The sequence below is a fragment of the Nicotiana tabacum genome, chromosome 7 (assembly GCF_000715075.1).
Source record: "Nicotiana tabacum cultivar K326 chromosome 7, ASM71507v2, whole genome shotgun sequence".
Classification (NCBI taxonomy): Eukaryota; Viridiplantae; Streptophyta; class Magnoliopsida; order Solanales; family Solanaceae; genus Nicotiana; species Nicotiana tabacum.
In genome coordinates, this window is record NC_134086.1 from 125,031,101 (window position 1) to 125,051,520 (window position 20,420).

General features: G+C 38.2%; 1 protein-coding gene across 1 annotated transcript; it reads right to left on the reverse strand.

The window, feature by feature from the left end:
- Nucleotides 1-1,360: 1,360 nt before the first annotated feature.
- LOC107823423 (peroxidase 5-like) lies at nucleotides 1,361-2,766 on the reverse strand. The gene is made up of 2 exons (XM_016650063.2): nucleotides 2,414-2,766; nucleotides 1,361-2,305 (listed from the first exon to the last, which is right to left on the reverse strand). Exons 1-2 carry the CDS (start codon nucleotides 2,639-2,641, stop codon nucleotides 1,529-1,531), a joined length of 1,005 nt encoding a protein of 334 aa, XP_016505549.1. The 5' UTR covers nucleotides 2,642-2,766; the 3' UTR covers nucleotides 1,361-1,528.
- Nucleotides 2,767-20,420: the final 17,654 nt, after the last annotated feature.

The window sequence follows — 20,420 nt, forward strand, 5'->3', positions numbered from 1 at the left end:
CAAAAACTCATAAATATTCCAGAAAATAATTTTCTTTAAAAAAAATTATTTCTCGGGCTTGGGACCTCGAAATTCGATTTCGGGCCTACGCCCAAGTCCCATATTTTTCGACGGACCCTCCGGGACCGTCAAATCACGGGTCCGGGTCCGTTTACCCAAAATGTTGACCGAAGTCAACTTAATTCATTTTAAAGTCAAAATTCATCATTTTTCACAGATTTTTACATATTGGCTTTCCGGCTACGTGCTCCGACTGCGCAAGCAAATCGACGTGAGGCAAAAAGAGGTTTTTAAGGCCTCGAAACGCAGAATTTACTTTTAAAACAAGAGCACACTAAACTTGCTAGTTCAAAGTATGTGTTTGCTTGAACTGCAGTTTCACGCATATAAGCGGTAAATCAGATTTTCACTTATTCAACAGTAAGAATTACTCAATATATATAACGGCCAAATAATTTAGTTTTTCAGTTTGTCAATATTCTTGGTTATATAGGAAACAATACACGTCATGAGCGATTGATTAATTCTAATACTATAAAAAACTTGGCATCAACTTCGATAATAATCTTTGGATTGAATTTCTCTTACCAAGCATAATCGTTTATGTTAGGAACGCCAACAAAAATTCAAGAATTAGCTATTGGTTATTACAAGCAGTACTGACATAATATTTTAGGATAACTAAACAGAAGAACATACTCTAAATAAGCCTGAAGACCATACAACACCTTGTGTTTAATTAACACCCAATTAAGGAAAGAAAGAAAATTCGAGTTGTCAGTGTGAGTTTGATTTGGTCCTATATGCATGTACTATGAAGGGCTAAATGTAGGATTATAGAAATAGAATCTCAAACTAAGATGGAATAAAATAAATTATAATTTTGAAATAGATTTTTGTAGTAATATGAAAAGGTCAAATTGAATCGATGAACGAGTCTTGATTAGCTTTTTTAGATGGAAGAAAGTTTTCTTATCATCTCAAAAACTTGTCACCTTGCGTTGGTGAAAAATCGTACCAAAATATAATGATTGGCAAGGGGAGTTAGAATACAGATTATGGTTAGGCTGAACCCATTAACTTTAGTTTAAATCTTATATTTGTCTTTTGAAGTCTATTAAATGTGTACATACTATTAATTTGAAACATATATACATAATAAAAGGTAAAATCCTAAACACATAAACTCCAAATTCTGCTCTAACACTAATGACTTCCTAATTTCATGGATGGAACTCCTCTTCATTTCCTTCCTCTCCATTTTCCCCAAGTTTTTACTTGGATGGGAGATACTTGTCATTTTTATAATCAAATAGTTTAGATTTAATTAGTTAAAATAAGGTTCTAACCAAAATAATCAAATAAAATCCAGCTGGAAAAATTCATTGGGTCGTCCTTTCTTTTCAATAAAAATAATCAAAAAAATCTAAATTACAGTTGGAAAAATTCAGATGCACTTTTGAAAAATTAAAAAATGATTACACTTTAGGATTAAAAGATTTGAAAAAAAAAAAAAAAAAATCACCCACTAATTCACAACCCTGCAGTTCTTCCTAATCTCTCCCTGCTTGCCAGTCATAACCTCAATGGATCCCATCTTCACCATTGCAGCTGCATATTTACGAGCCCAATTTACACCATGAATTGCATTACTCCTCACCATTCCAGCCGTTAAAGGACTGTTCCATAGGGTCTGGTCCGAGGTTAACAATCCCCTATGATTCTTCAAATTAACATAGTACTTATTGTCCAACCTATTTGGAGTAACAACATCAAGTGGAACAGTTGGATCATTTCCAGTCCCATCATTATTAGGAGATGGACATCTTTTTCTCAATTGTTTGGCTAATCTTGGATCCATTGAAGGATCTTGTGTGTGAGTAGAATTGAATGAGTAAAGTCTGCTTGAAAAAGAAGAACAATGAGTTCTTCCAATAGAATGTGCACCAGAAAGGGTCACCATTTCATCTAAAGAAAGTCCTTTTCTCGCAAAATTTTCTTCTAATTGTTTAGCATTGAAGGTAAATGGTGGAAGATGTTCGTTTGGTTCGTCTAAAATGGATACTCTCCCGTCGCGACGGCCTGCTGGTACTGAATATCTGATGCCTCCAAGTTTATAGGCACTGTCTCTCGCAGCAAATGCAATTATATCTGAACAGGATACTGTTTGTGGGCATACAGATTCTAGCGCTGCTTTTGCTGCGTCGATTACTTCGTAGCCTCGTAAGCTTGGATTGTTTGCTGGATGTTCTTTTTCTGTTGGATTTCCAGGAGTTGAGTCCAAAAGGATAGAAGCATCACAACCCTGTATAATATAAAAACATATACAACATGAAAACCCTATATTTTGTTTGGTTAGAAATTAATGGAGATAGCTAAATTAAAAGAATAGTATATATATATAGTTACGTACCCTAACAAAGCAATCATGAAAATGCATCCTGATAATGCCAGCACCAAGTCCAGGGTTGCGAGACACAGCTTTATTCACTGTTTTTCTCACAATGGCTTCTGCATTTGGACAATTTGATTGGTAGAAACCAACCTTTAAGGATGCCAATGAAACAGTGAAAGTAAAGCTGGAAAAAACTACTAAAAAAAAGGTCAAGAAACTTGACCATTTAGCCATATCACTCCTCATGGTAGTTTGAGATTAATGATCAGAATTAACACAAAAGGATAAAAGAAGAAGACTAGGAGTTCAAGAAACTAAAACAAAATTAAAGTAGGAATGGTGTTATTTCAGCTGATTTTTAGTAAATGGAATTAAAGCCGGGAATGGAGGGAAAAAGGAAAATGGATACAGTATTTATACAGGAAAGCAATAAGGTTTTACTCTGTAAACTAACGCGTTGTTTTAACAGCGACTGCTTCTTAATAATTAGAAAATAGATGGAGTATAACTCTTATATTTGAATTTTTCTGGGAGTGCCAACTTGAAATGGTCTTTATTTCACAGCTTAATATATTCTCCTTTAATTTAATTTAATTTAATTTCCTCCTCTTAATTATGTTCAATCATCACCTAATTAGTAACTGCTTTGACAATGACTTTAAATATATAAGAACATTTCCAAATCACCCATTTTGGCTTGATGTTTATAGCTAAAAGTATAGTACAACCATATATTCCTCGCAGCAAAAATAGAAAGGACGAAAGGCCACTTCTAATAAATTGGTCGTATATAGTTGTATTTTGACCTTAATACAACATTGTATGCTGTAATCCAGGCTGTTTTGGGCTACTATTTTACACAAATGGATGTCTAATACTAAAATTTGAAGTGCTTCTAATTGGGTTACGCGGTGAAATAAGTAATAAAAAAATCATTGATATATAAATTTTGAAACCAGTTTAGGTGAATTTTTTTACCTTCATCTTCAAGAATGAAATTGACAATTAGTTGTAGTTGTGAAAGTATTACTATTTTATATTTAGTGTAGAATTTTAAAGCAACAATTAATGGACTAAAACCTTGATAAGACTCAGGAATATATTCCCTTAAAATGTGATATCATCATATATCTTCAACATTAGTATTAATAGTCTCTAGTTCCGGATCATTAATTTTTTCTCAAACCTAAAATCACATAAAAGAAGATTATTACGAAGGGCCTACAATTTTTTGGAATCAATACAAATTTAGAAAATAGGGCAGAAAGCATGTGCAGCGCTTTTGAAATCTCAAATAATTATTGGCATATGTGACAATCACAAAATGGAATTAGTCTCATCAAGAACACAACTTCTGGAAAAAGAAAAACGTAATTGTTTGATCAAAAAGTATCAATCTTTTTGTTAATTAATTAATGAAGAAAATAGAGGATAAATCTTAGCCAAAAATAATTAACTCTAGATCTAAGTACATTAAATAAGAGAATAAGATATAATAAAGCTTATAAATTTCCTGGGATCATATAAGATATCAAATATAAATGATAGGCTTACATTCTTGACATATTATCCCATGATGTAGTTATAAAGACAAAAAAGATAGGATGTCATCGACATTGACGAGATCTATCTTTGTCGATTCAATTAATCACGATTACAGAGATTGGTATTCACTATCTAAACTTTTTCTTGGTTTTCTTCACGTTTTCTCTCTCCAGGAGAGAAAGCCCCCCTTTTCTTGTCTTCTTACCTCCTATATATATTATCAGTGTTCCCTTTTATCCAACGGTCCTTAACCAGAATGCATTCACCCCTTGATTGTACCTCACGTCACCTCCCTTAAGTATCACGACATATACTTTATCGTACAAGCTTTTTGACGGCTCGATCTCGGTAGTGGCCGAGATACTTGTTGCTATTACACCTTGCGGGTACGACCACGGCTTAGTCAATCCCTTATCATTCCTTTTAGTTCTAATCCCCGTGTGGACATATTTTGACCCATACAGTTAGTCCCTCCGCCTGTTGGGATCGCCTCTTGGTGAGCTCGATGGGCGGACTCTGTTGATTCAAAAATTTGGAGAAATCTGAACGCTTTATAAGAGGGGCGAGAACCTCATCGCGAGGTAGCGATGTGACGCTTTGAGAATTGCGTCGGACCATTACGTCAGTTCAAAATTGGACTGTCACGTCGGTTCAGGATGTCATCAATGTTCCCCGTGCATCATTATGGCACACGTTTCCTAGGTATTGTGTTGTTTCCTGTGCCCTTTCCATTTTCTAACTGGCGGCTATTGGTTTTCCCGTTCAGGGCTTTTATATCCCTATAAATAGGGGGAAGACTCTCATTCGAATGTTACGTTTTTCTATTGCTTAAGAGAGAAATTCACAAATTTTCTCCTCCTTCTTTGATCTCTCATATTTCTGCTTCTACTAGGATTCGTTGTGACCATTGTCTTTTTCCTTCATCATCTTCATTTCTTTTGATCAGAGAAAACAAATGGCTAGTACTTCTTCCCACTCTGACAAAGCTGTAGGTGCTCCGGTGCTGGAGAATGACATATCCTTACTCGAAGAGGAAGTGGAAGTGGTGGAAGACGAAGGATTTTCGATGGTGGATGAGGTGGTTCCTCGTCTAGGAAGGTGAGGATCGATTTTAACAGCCCTGCCAGAGACGAATCGAAGCCCGTTCCTTCCACGATAGATGTTGCGGCGATCATGGCGTTCAAAGCCAAATAGGGGATCCTCGATCATATTGAAATGGTGCCAGCGGATAAGGATATAGTGCACTTACACCGCCTGGGCTACTGCGCATTTTATGCGTATCCCTTTGTCATTGGGTACACGCTTCCCCTTCCTTCCTTGGTGGTGGATTTCTGCCACTTCTATGAGGTGTGCTCGGCTCAACTCTCTCTGTATGCGTATAATCTCTTCCTCATGCTCATCAAGTATGCGGAGCTGGCCGGCCGAGGAATTTCTCTAGGGCACATACTCCACCTCTTCGCCCCCCATTTTCTTCAAGGTACGATGATTCATATGCGTCATCGAGGAACCAAGAGTTTGGTGGTGAGATGGACGATAAGGCCAATCGCCATTTTTGGGAGAGCTACTTCTATGTCCGGACAGAGCACGTCGTGTCGAACCCAACAGGGTTTTCTAAGATGTGGAATTTCGCTAGTGAGTTTTCCTTTCCATTTACTTTGTGCAATTTTTTCTTAAGACGGCCATCGATCGCCTCTCTTTAACGACTTCACTGAGGATTTGCTTTTGTTTTTGTAGCCGAGAGACTTCCTCCCCCTCTAGTTGTCGATATCCGCGAGTGGGTGAGCGCAATTCTCCCCCACATGATGGGGATTCGTGAGTGGGCACCTTTCCATGAAAAGTTTGGGCGCAAGCCTCTTAATGGTGAGTTGGCTTGTTGTGGTTTTGCTTTGTCCTCTGCTTCACAATTTCTTTAACCTTGTCATTATATGATCAAATCCTTCCTTATTGATATGTCGGAGAGGAGTGAGAAGGACGAGGTCTCCTTCGATAGTATTCCGTCAACCGGTTCCCTCTGCGCGGCTTGCACCAAGAGCTACTGCAGGCAAGGGCGTATGAATTCTGGTTGCTCCTCGGACCGTGCCCATGGCTGAAGTCGTACGCTTGGAAGTTACTCCTCAACCTGAGACTCCGATCCCCGCAGTCCGTTCAACGGGCAAATCTTTTCGCGTCAATAGTGGAGAGGCCCAATCGAAGAGACCAAGGTTAGTGTTAGAAGGGGATTCTCTGGCCAAAACGCCTTCGAGGGGAGATCTTGCTTCGACGGTACCCAAAATCGGCGGTGGTGCAAGACTAGACGTGGAGACGACACCTGTTGCGAGCGTTCAAGGGGCTATAGTGGCGGAAGGACAAAGTTCGGAGGCTGCCGTTACTATTTCAGACGGCCCATCGACATCTCGGCAGAATCGCGCCCTTTCTTCGGTCAATGAGAGGGGGAAGGGCATCATGGTTGAAGATTATGAATCCGACTCCGACATTGACCCTGAGGACATGAGGATGTTCGAGGAGGTCTTTACCAGGGCTGAGGTAAGAGCAGAAGGCATTTCCTGCATCCTCGAGATTTTGTTGGATTTCAACCTATTGCGAACACGGTGGATTTGGTGCCGCAGTTCGATATTCAATGCTCTGCCGCTGAAAGCAGATCTCTTCAGGAGGTTAGCGACTCTGGGTTGTCATGCGGTGTGGTTGCGATGGGCCTAAGGGTGAGTTCCCTTTTGTTTTCTTTATTTTGGGACCTTTGTCTTTACTGACTCTATCCCCCCCCCCCTCTTTTTTTTAGACTTACATACTGGAGATTGAGAGCGCTCGTAGGCTGAAACACGGGCCGAGATTTTTCTGAAAATAGCCGAGAAGTACCATCGCAACAGGTGCCGTGAGATGCGCGAGCAACTTAGAACGGGTGCTAGTACCCAGTCTGCTAGGGAGGAGTTGGAGACAAGAGATGAGGAACTGATGCAGTCTATCTGCAGATGTAGTGAGCTTGAGGAGTTGTTTTACGCCAAAGACGAGGAGCTTGAGATGGGAAAAGGGGTTGCCGCAGAGTGCGAGGACCTTCAGGCGAAGGTGTTGTCTTTACGAGCTTAGCTTGAGCAAAATGCTGCTGGAGTCGACGCTCTTAGTGCAGAATGGGCAAAGAAGGTGGCCGAGTTATAGAGAGCCGAGGGTGCTCGAGTGTTGGCTTTAGTGATGGCAGTGGCACTAGAAGACATTATCTGTGTCCTCAAGTTCGAGCAGGAATCTGAGAGGGCGATAGCCATGCTGAGGGAGGCACGGCTCGAGGAGCGAATTGGTAAACTTGATCGGGATGCTTCGAGCTTGGGAGATCGAGTTGCGACTCTTAAAGCTGAGAAGGCACAGTTATTGGCTCAAGCTCCCCCTCAAGAGTCTGCATCGGCTACTATTCCCCACCGCCTGTATGAGTTATGGGTTCATGTCGAGGCCCAATGTGACAAATACAAGGGTTTGTGGGAGGCGAGGAGTGTTCCTGAGGCCGCCTTTGAAGATGCTCAGGCGAAGGCATGTGAGGCTCGTATTGCCTGCGGTTACGACCTTGCGACATCGGAGGCTGGTGAGGGCATTGATATTGAGGATGGGCCTCCTTCTGATGATGATGATGCTGGGGAGAACGGCGTTGGAGATGACGCCGAGTGAAACTTTGTTGCAACTTTGTACTTAGTCTTTTTTATTCTTTTGTTGTTTGTTTTCATCTTTTTCTTTAGGTCCTGTTTTGGCCTTTTGTAAGGAACGACTATTGTGCACGTACATTTGAATAAAATAGTTGCTTCACCTTTGCTTATTTATCTTTTGACTTTCTTCTCCTTCTCTCCCATTTTTTTGTTTTTTCTTTCTTAGGGAGGAGATCTTCGGATTTCTCCATGATGAGTCCCTGATCTTTTAATTGGGAATTCGAATGAGAGCGGATTTAGTTTGTTGATCCAAGCGAGGTCGGATCTTATTACGTGAGTTTGAATGAAGTCACTTCGGATCTGCAAGTTCGGGCGAGGTTGACTTTTGATTTGATAACTTGGGCGGAATCAACCCTAATTTGTATATTCGAACGAGGTCGAATTTAGACTTGCCAACTTGGGCGAAGCTAGTTTTGATTTGTATATTCGAGCGAGGTCGAAATTGGAGTTGCCAACTTGGGCGAAGTCAATCTTGACTTATATATTCGAACGAGGTCGAACTTGGAGTTGCCAACTTGGGTGAAGTCAATCTTGACTTGTATATTCGAACAAGGTCGAACTTAGAGTTGCCAACTTGGGCGAAGTCAATCTTGACTTATATATTCGAACGAGGTCGAACTTAGAGTTGCCAACTTGGGCGAAGTCAATCTTGACTTATATATTCGAACAAGGTCAAACTTAGAGTTGCCAACTTGGGCGAAGTCATTATTGACTTATATATTCGAACAAGGTCAAACTTAGAGTTGCCAACTTGGGCGAAGTCATTCTTGACTTATATATTCGAACGAGGTCGAATTTAGAGTTGCCAACTTGGGCGGAGTTAATTTTTTATGGCGAGTTTAGCGATGGCAGGGGCGAGCTCGTGTGAGACCGAACTATGACCCGTTATGAGTTTGACGGGGTCAAGCTTTGATTTGTTGATTTGGGTGGGCGAATTTTTACTTCCACTTGGCGATGGTCGAGGGCTGTAAGGGTGTTAATTCAAGCAAGGTCAAAATTGTAACCCGTTATATATTCATGCGAGGTCGAACTTTCCTTTTATTTGCCGATGGCCGATGGCCGTAAGGGTGTTAATTTGAGCGAGATCGAAATTGTAACCCGTTGTATATTCGAGCGAGGTCAAACTTTCCTTTCGTTTGGCGATGGTCGATGGTCGTAGGGTGTTAATTCGAGCAAGGTCAAAATTATAACCCGTTCTAAATTCGAGCGAGGTCGAACTTTCCTTTCATTTGGCGATGGCTGATGGCCGTAAGGTGTTAATTCGAGCGAGATCGATTCGTAACCCGCTGCATTACATTTATTGGAGAACATTACCCATCGTCGTATTGTTTATGCATGCATCGGGGTGAGTCCCGGTTTGCTTAATTTTGCTTTCATTGGAGAGTACCGTGCATTGGGATGAGTCCCGATTTGTTTAACTTTGCTTTCATTAGAGAGTATTGTGTGTCAGGATGAGTCCCGGTTTGTTTAACTTTGCTTTCGTTGGAGAGTATTGTGCGTCGGGATGAGTCCCGATTTTTTTAACTTTGCTTTCATTGGAGAGTATTGTGCGTTTCATGGGCCCATCGCTCAATCCCCAATTCTGGAGATTGTTTCTTAGTAATGTCGACATGTTCTGAGTTGTTTCTGTTATTTTTAGTACGGTAGGGCTTGGGGGGCTTTGCTCGGTCATTGCTTGCGAGATGGTATGGTAGAGAATATTTTCCTGGTGTGTTTGGTGGCATTCGTTCCTTGTTCGCGTACATGTGAGAATGCATATGTTCCTGTTCAGAACCAAAAAGAGAGTGTGATAAGTTAAATCCAAACGAAATTGCCTGTTACCTTGGCCTGGTAAATCGGGGAAAGGCGTTGTAGGATCATTCACTTCGCCCCGTGCTCGAATGGCGGTTTCAGATTTGACAGCCGTGTTTGGCTTCATCATTAGTCGCGTCTAGGCTTCTCATGGGTTGGACTTACCTTGCCCGTTGGGATATTGAAACCGAGTCCTAATCCGATCCCGTCCGATATGCGCAAACAGTAAGGGAAACATGTTATACTTTGTTCATAAATCACAGTGCGTGTGGGTACGAAAATAAGGCAGAATACGCCCGTTATTTAAAAGAGTCACACAGTAGGCTATCGTTCCTTCCTAAGAGGTAGGAGTACAGGCTGGTATATAAGGTGAATACACCAAACATGATTGCGATCATGCTAAGTGAGTAGTGATCGTGATCCTACTTTAAACATGCATATGACGTGCCAAATCCATCGATACAGATGAGGCATGGGTTTTTCATAGACATCAGATATAATTTCGATTTCATGTAGAGATCTCTCCTAGATTGGTTCGGTTATCTCAAAAGCTTATCTATCACTTTTTCGAGTTGGTGTTTATACCGAGATGGTGAGGATGTGATAGCCTGGAAGTGATACTTGGTTGGTTTTAGATCTAAAGGAAACTACAAATTTAACTAAGAAATCCCTACAGATGGCGCCAAATTGTGTGACCAAAAAGTATCAATCCTTTTGTTAAACTAATTAATGAAGAAAATAGAGGACAAATCTTAGCCAAAGATAATTAACTCTAGATCTAAGTACATTGAATAAGAGAATAAGATATAATCAAGTTTATAAACTTTCTGGGATCACATGTATCAAATATAAATGATCGGCTTACATTCTTGCCACATTATCCCATGATGTAGTGATAAAGACGGAAAAGATGGGATGACATCGACATTGAGGAGATCTATCTTTGTCGATTCAATAATCACATTTACAGAGATTTGTATTCACTATCTAAGCCTTTTTCTCGGTTTTATTCACCTCTTCCCTCTCTAGGAAATGAAGGCCTCCCTTCCTTGTATATTTACCTCATATATATATTATCCGCATTCCCTTTTGTCCAACGGTCCTTAACCAGAATGCCTTCATCCCTTGATTGTACTTCATGTCGCCTCCCTCGAGTATCACGATATTTACTTTGTCGTACAAGTTTTTTGACGGCTCGATCTCGGCAGTGGCCAAGATACTTGTTGTTATTACGCCTTGCGGGTACAACCACGGCTTCGTCGACTCCTTACCATTCCTTTTAGTGCTAATCCCCGTATGGACAGATTTTGACCCATACACTAATATATGTTAAATCAAACAGAATAATTACCTACCATATGCATGCACAGTGGCGGATTTATAACCTAAATCATGGGGCACGTGAATATTCATCAAACTCAATATTTTATGTACATAATATTTAAAATTGGTCTAGTATTATGTGTTGGCACTCATGCTTCAAATCAATTGAATGGTGCACTTAATTGAATAAAGGGTTATTTACCTATACGAACATGGATCAATTCGCACTACTTAATAGTTTTTTTTATTGAGAAATTTTCATAAAACACTATCTTTTATTAGTAATTTGCCATCTATAGATACCATTTGCTATATTACGGATTATAGATACCTTTTCTGTGGTTATAAGATGTATTTGATGTATTTAAGCTATTGTATTCATGAATACAATAGCAAAAATAGGCGTGAATCAGGGAAGTCCAGCTAATCAGTTATTGTATTCGAGTGTATTTGACTGTATTCATGGAGTGAAACATGGGATTACAGTTGGATAGATTATTGTATTCAACTACATTCACGACGTGAAATGGGGGATTACGTTGTTTTTAAAACGGAATGTGAATCAATTAACATAATAGACTCCTAATATAACTCAACAAACTCAATTATAATACATAAATTTTGTATTTTCAGTTATAAAAAAGATTCTCAACCGAAAAATACCCCAAAAACATACCAATCTTCAGAGAAATTATATAATACATCTGAATACATAAATTATATTAATTAAAAAAACATATGAATACATTCATGGCATATAGCGAGACAATGAATACAGTGAAATACATAGAATACAGCGAGATATATTGAAATACAATGAAATACATTAAATACAACGAGATATATTGAATTACAATGAAAAAAAAAGACAATAAATACAATGAAATACATGAAAATACAGCATGATACGTTGAAAATACATTGAAATATATTAACAGAAATCAAGTTACTCAGCCCAAAAATCCGTCGCCTTTATTTAAGAACAAACCTAATTTTCGACGAATCCACCGTCAAGCAAAAACCATGAATCTCACTGTTCCCACGCATCCTGTACATTGTTTCTGACACATCTGGCAGTACCATCGTAGCTTTTGTAATCCCTTAGCTTTGATTCGATTCGCAATTGCCTTTGGGGTTAAAGAAATCGTTTTTACCCATTTTTGAATTTGGGAATTCTAGAAGTAGTAATCCTACAAAAGGGAAACTTTTGTCCAGAATCTGCCGGCGACAAAGGCTTATAATCCTTTTGTAGGATTAGTTACCTATAATCCGGCGACACCAGAAATGGCCTTCACCGCCGGCGACAACGGAGAAAAGAGGAGGTAACTGTTGTTGTACAATTGTTGAAATTGTACAAGAAAGAAGAAAAGAGGATATGAGATCGGGAAGTAGAAAGAGAGGGAGAATAGATATGGGGTAGGGGATAGGAGAAATTTGAGGGGATATGAGAGAGAGAAATAATACAAAGCTTATTTTATGGCTTAAGGGTAGGAGATGACCATAAATAGATATTTGGCTATAAAAAATCAAAATGTAGCTATGGAATATAATTTTTTAAAAGGGTATTTATTTAAAATAAATAAGATATTAACCTTTGCTATAGGAGATAACTAATCTTTTTTTATTTTTTATTGGTACACTCATGTTTTGAAAAATCCTAGATCTGCCTGTGCATGCAGTTCATCAGCTCTCGTTTTAAAGTCGACCTGCTGGAATTTCAAATAAAAACTGTATTTAAAGTGGGTCGCTGAATTATCAGGCGACCTCAAGATTCTTCTCTATATTGATCTTTCTTTATCTTTTCTTCCCATTCTTGGCCTTGCAGAATCGTCTGTTTTAACAAATTCTAACGTTTTCAAGTTTTTTTCTAAGTTTCCAAGTTTAGGCACTAAGTCATACAATTTCTCTGGTTATCATGATTGCAAAAATATTTTTCATGGTTGAGTATATATATTCCAACAAGTAATAACAATTTAATTAGTGATTCGCTAAATTTGTTAGATACATATATACGAATAATAACACAAAAAAATATTTCCAATATACATAAACCTAAATATCTTCCAAGATGAATAAATTACACCATAACAGCATTAACGGCACGAGGGAGTGGGACTTTTTTTTCCATATAAGAAATGCTTTCTTTCACTTCGTTAATTATAGTTGATTAGTTAGGCTTGCTTTTATAATTTACACTTCAGCCATCCCAAAACAGTTGGCATATATATATATACACTATGGTGTGTATGTGAATTTAATTGAAGAATCAAATAATTTACACTTCGATAGTTTTTTCAGACATACATCAATAGTTTGCAATTGCTTAATATTTTCTCAACATGAAGCGTAATGTTATTCCATACATGACTCATGAGCTACTTTTAGTTTATATTATGATATTATATATCATAAGCTGCTTAATTTATGTGATATGACATTATACTTCCAAACGAAACACAAAAAATTCTATAGTTTGACTTATGACTGAAAAAAAAGGGAAGCACTTCACTGCATGCGAAGGATTTCAAAAATATTGTAGTATGACGGCATACTTAGTCCCATCCAAAAGAATGCGTGAAAGAAATAAAAAAGATAAAATAAAGGAGAATGCAAGCATGCATAAGTAAATTGAACACAATTACTGATAGTACTTGCTAATTTAAGTAATGTGCTTATTGCTTGAAAAGGTATTAATAAATTAATGCTCAAGTAAGGTAATTAAGTAACTTAATCATAATTTAGTTCTCATACTAAATACAACATCGCAAACATTCATATTCTATCCCAAACCCCCAATACCATAGTAGCAGAATGAAGGCCAAAACTAGAGCGGCAGCAACAACGCCAACCCAAAACATAAGCTTGAAGATTATGCTTTTATGATTATCACTCTTATTATCATTAAGAGGCGGAGCATTAACGCCGTCAAGCTTCAACTTACGAGGTAATTGGAAATCTTTAAGCAGCTGATCATGTTTTCGATCTTCATTAACATCATGGGAATAATTAGTTGAAGGAGCTAATAACGTGGTAATAATAATATTTGGGGTTAATATTTGTGTTTTTGGAGGAGCATCTAATAGGTTAGAGAGGGTGGTGGAAGGCGAAGTTAGTACTAATATGATTACAAGTAATATTGTGAGAAGAGAAGAGGGAACTAATAGGACCGTAGCCATTGTTTATTGCACAAGCTTGCTACGAAGAAAGTAAATACTTTATTACTTGGGACTCGAATTCGTATTTATAGAGGAACACAACAATAGGTTATAGAGATATCGTGTAAAAAAATTATACTTCCGTTTATTATAGAAAAAAAATTATTTTCCTTTTTCTTAAGGTTACAAATTAATGTTTGTATAGAAAATTACTTGCACTTACTTTTAAGGAAAATATTTTTCAGACTGCCAATGCATAGACATTATGTGTAATATTACGCTTTCGCTTGTTGCGTTCTCGTTTCCTTGCGGTTATATTAGACTTGCAAAACTAAAATAATTAGTACTAATATGGTAATATACCACAAGCCTTTGTTGGTTTCGCAGCTGATATATATATCATGGAAATAAAGAGTATATTAGTAATATGCTAAATTGTTACGCGTACTAATAATGTAAAAAAAAAAAAGTATTTCCAATATACATAAACTTAAATAGTTTCCAAAAATAATAAATTACACCATAACAGCACTGTTTAACCAAAAATCTAAGTCTTTGGTCAAAGCTAGAAAGAAATTTGGGTTACTGATAATTAGGAGACGAAAATAAAATATTTTTGAGAATGATGGTAAAGCAGTAAATAGTTTTGTATTTCAGTAAGATCTCAATCGTATTTCGTGTCCTTACAGATGTTGAGTCTTTCCCCTTTTATAGTTGATTCTAGGAGAAGATATAATGTCTCTGTCTTAATGAGGCAATTATGAGCAATAAATGATATTTAAAAGAAACGTTACACAATCATTTCTATTTAATTCAGATTCTCTAACGTATTTGACATTTAATGCTGTATTTGGATTCTTTTACGTCATCAGATTCGTATCTTCAACTTCTTCTGATCTTTAATCTTTAAACGACTCGAATAGGTACGAGACTCGTACCTATTTTAGTAACGGTCCACACCTATGTTGCTTTCTTTTCCCCCTATCTGTTGTCTCCCGTGCCTCTTGGCTATTCATTGCATTTTGACCTTTTGACTAGTCCACGTGTCATGACACGTCATCTTCAATATTCAGACTCAGTTTTTTCCCAATACAGATAGTCCCCCCACTTTTCATTTATTTATCCATTAAATATTTGGGAAGTGGACCTTCACAAAAAGGGAATTTTTTGTTGTAATCAATGCTATGACAGTACTGACGCCCCAGTTGTCTTTTCTATTTAATGCTCTGCACACGTGTCACCTTCCGATTGGTTTTGTAATTCTGCAGCCTTTTTCCAAGGTTTATTCATCCCTTATATTCACGAAGCGATAGTTGCCTTTATTATAGGCTTTCCATCATTACACTTCTTTGCTTGACGGTTGCTATTATATACATATATATCCTTTTTCCCTTTGTCCTTTTCTTCATAAACCCTTAACAGATCATTTACTCTTTATTTCTACTCCTTTCTCCTTGAGTTCATCCTTTTCTCTGCAATGGCATCTCCGAATCCTAACCCTAAAAGAATCGCAATTCTTGATAGCTTTCCCAATGCCCCTGTAGACATAGAAGAGGAAGAGGAGGCAGGCTTCGTAGCCTAGGATCCGTTCGTGGTGGTGCCTCTGGTTCTGTCATGCCTTCTTCTAGCTCTGGTACTATTTCCAGAAGTTCTATCACTAAGAAATCTTCCTCTAAAGGTAAAGAACTTCCTGAGCCTCTTCAAGAGCCTTTAGTTGAGGAAATAGTACCCAACGACCTATCTTTTGAGAATGATAGGAAATCTCTTCTTGAGCAAGTTGTCAATTTAGAGAAAGTTGACACTTTTCCTTCTTTAATCACTGAACCTTTGGTTTCTATTGTTCGAAAAGATTGCAACTGGAGAAGTGATTTTCGTATAGTAATCCCTAATCCAAATCAAAGAATATCTTCTTTTAGGATTGGATTTTCTTTTGTTTATACATACCCCTTCACTTTGGGATTTATTCCTGCTATTGACCCAGTCATACTTGATTTCTGTCGTTTTTTCAAAATTTGTTTGGGACAAATTGGTCCCCTTGTATGGAGAACAGTGGCTTGTTTGAGGTATTTATCTGTTAAAGTCGGTGTTGATTTTTCCTTTCCCCGCCTTATTCATCTTTACCACCCCAAGTTATTTCGCAATGGAGTTTTTACTCTAACTGCAAGAAGTAAAAGGGTCTTAGTAAGACCTGAAGATGATAAGGACCGCGGGTGGAACACTCGTTATGTTGCGGTATGCACAGTTGATTTGGTGGGTGAAACAAATATCCCTTTCCCTGAGAAGTGGAACTTTGCACGTAAGTTTTTTTTACTTACCGTTCTTACCTCTTAAGAATTTCAACTTCTTTTCTAATTTCATCCTTTTTTGCTCTTCTATAGCAACCATGGGAGATGTGGAACCCGTTCCTAATTTCGGTGGTTAGGTAGATTTAATCATGAGAGTCGTGCCTATGGAGGCAAAAACGTGGAAATCCATTTCCAATTTACATGGTTGGAAAGTGAAAACTCACGGTATGCATCTCTTTATCATTTTTCGTATGACAAGTCCTTTATTTTTATTTTTTTCTAACTTTTTTTTAAAATCCTTCTTTTTGTCAGGATTTGCTATTCGAGGAATGACAACCGAAGTGGCTACTGCCCTTCGAGCCTCTTCTGGTACTTCTCTTTCTGTGGAGAGAACTCAAGCTAGGTTGTCAAAGAGGAAAGTTGTAGAAGAAGATTCTGAGGACGATGAAGACGAAGACACCTCTTTGATAGCTAGACCAAGAGCCAGGAGACACATAGTTTCCGAGAATGAAGTTGAAGTTACCCCCGTCTATGCCTCTCTTACTGAACCTGTTCACATTCCCTCTGAAGATGAAACCACTCCGAGGGATACCAACGAATCTATCCATCGTCTCTTCGTTGGTGGTTTTGAAAGTGGAGAACTAGGTCCAGTTTTAGATGAAGTTCCTCTTTCTTCCTCTGTTCCAATTCCTTCTTTTCCTGCTTCTTTACCTACTTCTGTTCCCTTACCTGCTTCGAGTCCTATGACTCCTGTTATTTTCACTTCTTCTACCACTCTTCCTTCTATAGCTCCCTCTTCCTTTGTTCGATATGCAGAGGAGGGTTCTAGTAGCAGAAGTTTGGCTATGAGGAGCGTTACGCTTGAAGTTCCTGCTAACAACAGCCTTTTAAGGAAGTCTGGTGGAGCAGATGACTGGCTTAGGCCTTTGATTGGAGATATTGAGAAGAAGAAGATGGACAGCCATAGGTGCTTAACTTTGATGAATGACATTGTTCATTCTACTTTGAATGTATTCTTCCTTTACTTACTAACAAGTTTTTTTAAAAAAAAAAAATCTTATTTCTATAAATTGTCACTGCAGGCTAACCTCATTGGTACAGAATTGATGGGAAGAATTTCCCTTCTAGAAATGAAAGCCCGTGAGTCTGAAAAGTCTATCCACGAGGCTGAGGAAATAGCCAGGGGAGCACAGCTAGAAGCAGCCAATTGGAAGCAGTTTGGGAATGCTCAAGGAACTATAGAAGAATTGCTAGAGAGTAGAAATCTCCTGGAGCAACAAAAGCGAGGTCTGACTTCTGAGCTAGCAGTTGCCAAGGCTTCTTCAAGCCAATTTGAGAAAGATAAGGAGCGCCTTGAGTGTTCATTTTCAGAACAACTTAGAGAGTTCTCATGCCTCCCTTGAAGCATCCTTTGAATCCTCTTTAGCTGAAAATCAAGTGTTAAAGAATGATCTTGCTATGTGGGAAAGGGAGTATGAACTTCTTGAGGAGAATTTTAACATAGAGGTGAGTTGTGCTTTTCTAAACTCTCGTCGTGATGCTTTAATAGAGGCCAGTCAATAAAACTTTGATTTAAACTCAGAGTTGGCCAAATTTTTAGAGACCATTGAGAGAACCCAACAACCACTTGACTTTCCCTCTCCGTCAATTGAAGCTCCCATGGCTGAAGAACCTTTAAATGAAGAAGTCGTTGCTATGGCAGTTGAAGTTGAAAATGTTGCAATTCCAGCTTCAGAGGGTGAAACTTCTATGACTCAGTCTGTGGAAGTTGAAGCTTCCGTGACTCTTGCTTCCCTCATTGATCCTAACATCTCAAGCTCAGCTGAAACCGTTCCTATTGCTGCTTCTTCAGAAGTTGCCACCATGCCTGTGGCTGAAAGTGAAATTAATATTGCAACTTCTGATGTGCTAACCCCTTCAATTGGATGATGGTTTTATCCCTTAGTTTTTAAGAGATTTTTTGGTGAAAGTCCCCAGTTATCATAATGGGGTACTTGTATAAACTTTTATTGACTAAGTTTCTACTTAGTCTTTTTAATTATATTAAGAAATTTTGTTAGTACTTCAATGTGTTCTATTCTTGCCTTTTCCTTACTTATTTAGGACTTATATAATAGTTTAGCATTTTTATCCTTTGAAAATGCTTTATGATTCTTCTCATGACTTATTAACATGAGGTTTATAAAAGAGGGCCCTTTTATTTTATCGACACTTAATGAAGAAGATGTCTCAACTTCACAATGGTGTTATAATACGATGAAAGAAATAGGAATACACATGTTTTGTATGAAACAACTTTGACAAGTTTTTATTCATGAATTTTAACAAGTTTTTTGACTATTACATGTATTAAAATACATCTATAACTTCCTCGTAACTGTTTTTCTTGTAACAGATTTTTACATAATATAAAATAAATAAGGTTTTTCTTCATAACCTGTTTCAGTACATAGTCATGACCCTATCTTTATATGAAGAGTTTGAGAGGTGACTTCATTTATGAGTTTGAGAGATGACTCTGTTGTTCTTATGGGAAAAATATTATGATAAATGTCTTGTGTTTGTTGAACACGATGATGAATGCTGAAGACTTCGTAACTTTTTCTCAACACTTGCCTCTTTGTGGCCGACTTTTGTTCGATATTCGTATCTGTTTTTCTACACATATCTGTGTATAATATGTTGTCCCCCAAGTGTTTGAGCGGTGAAGTATGAAGCCTCGAGCACTTGTTTATTTCTTTTAATTTGGTCCTTTTCCTGAAACAGAAAAATATACGGGACTCAGAGGTGCGATTATAGATGAAGACTGCCTAACTCGTGTGTATTTCCATTAGATTAATTGTAACCCTGGGCTGGGAATTTTTGAATACTCCATTTTGCCTTGCAGGTCGTGACTCATCATTTGGCACGAGTTAGGGTTTTTGCCTAGCATATAAAATTGTTAGTAAAACTTTAATAATGCAAAAGAAAAATTTTAACATGGCGATACCTGACCGTGGGTACTTTCTCAGAAGTAATATCTCTTTAAATGGACGGCATTCCAATGTGAGGGTAAAACTTTGCCGTCCATTGTCTCCAACTCGTATGGTCCTTCCTACGTTGGACTTAGCTTTCCTGAATTAGCAGCCTTTGCAGATTGGAACACCTTTTTAAGCACGAAGTCCCCAATTTTGAAAAATCTGAGGTGTGTTTTACTATTGTAATATCGTTCAATTACTTGCTTTTGTGCTGCCATTCTTATCAATGCAGCTTCTCTACTTCCTTCAAGCAAATCAAGGTTGACCCGCATCTCTTCATCATTAGATTCCTCCGTTGCCCAAACGTACCGTTTGCTTGGTTCACCTATTTCAACTGGAATTAAGGCTTCCGCACCATAAACCATTGAAAATGGTGTTTCTCCAGTGCTTGTTTTTGTCGTTGTACGATAAGCCCATAATACTCCAGGTAATACCTCAGGCCAATTACCTTTTGAATCATGTAACCTCTTCTTCAAGTTGTTGATAATGACTTTGTTAATGGATTCCGCTTGTCCATTACCCACTGGATGGTATGGCGTAGACGTTATCCTTTTAATCTGCCAACTTTGAAGAAATTCTGTGATTTGAGCTCCTATGAATTGTGGTCCATTGTCACACACGATCTCCTTTGGTGCTCCAAAACGGCATATTATATTTCGCCATATGAAGTCTTTAACTTCCTTCTCTCATACCTGTTTAAATGCTCCTGTTTCTACCCATTTAGTGAAATAATCTGTGAGTACAAGTAGAAACTTTATCTGACCTTTTGCTTGTGGAAGTGGACCTACGATATCCACTCCCCATTTCATAAAGGGTCACGGGGCTATAACAGGGTATAGTAACTCAGTTGGTCTGTACATATTATTGTCGTATCTTTGACATTTATCACATTTGGACACGAAACTGTTTGCCTCGTCTTCCATCTTAGGCCAATATTATCCTGCTCAAATCAATGTTCTTACCAGCGACCTTCCCCCTGCGTGATTTCCACAATGTCCTTCGTGCACTTCCCTCATCACATATTCTGTTTGAGAGGGTCCGAGACACCGTGCTAGTGGTCCACCGAACATCTTTCGATAAAGATTTCCTTGATACAAACAATATCGAGTTTTACAAAGCACGTGAGCCTTCCCTTTGTCAATAGGCACGGTTCCGTGCTGTAAAAAAGCAATAATTTCGCTTCTCCAATCCCATGTTAGATGATTAAAATTTACCTCATTCTTATC

Excerpts from the sequence above, each read along its gene's own strand:
- LOC107823423 (XM_016650063.2), bottom strand. The coding sequence starts at position 2,641 with ATGAGGAGTGATATGGCTAAATGGTCAAGTTTCTTGACCTTTTTTTTA. Across the intron at positions 2,306-2,413 it reads TTCATGATTGCTTTGTTAGG|GGTTGTGATGCTTCTATCCT; the intron begins GTACGTAACTAT and ends TATATTATACAG.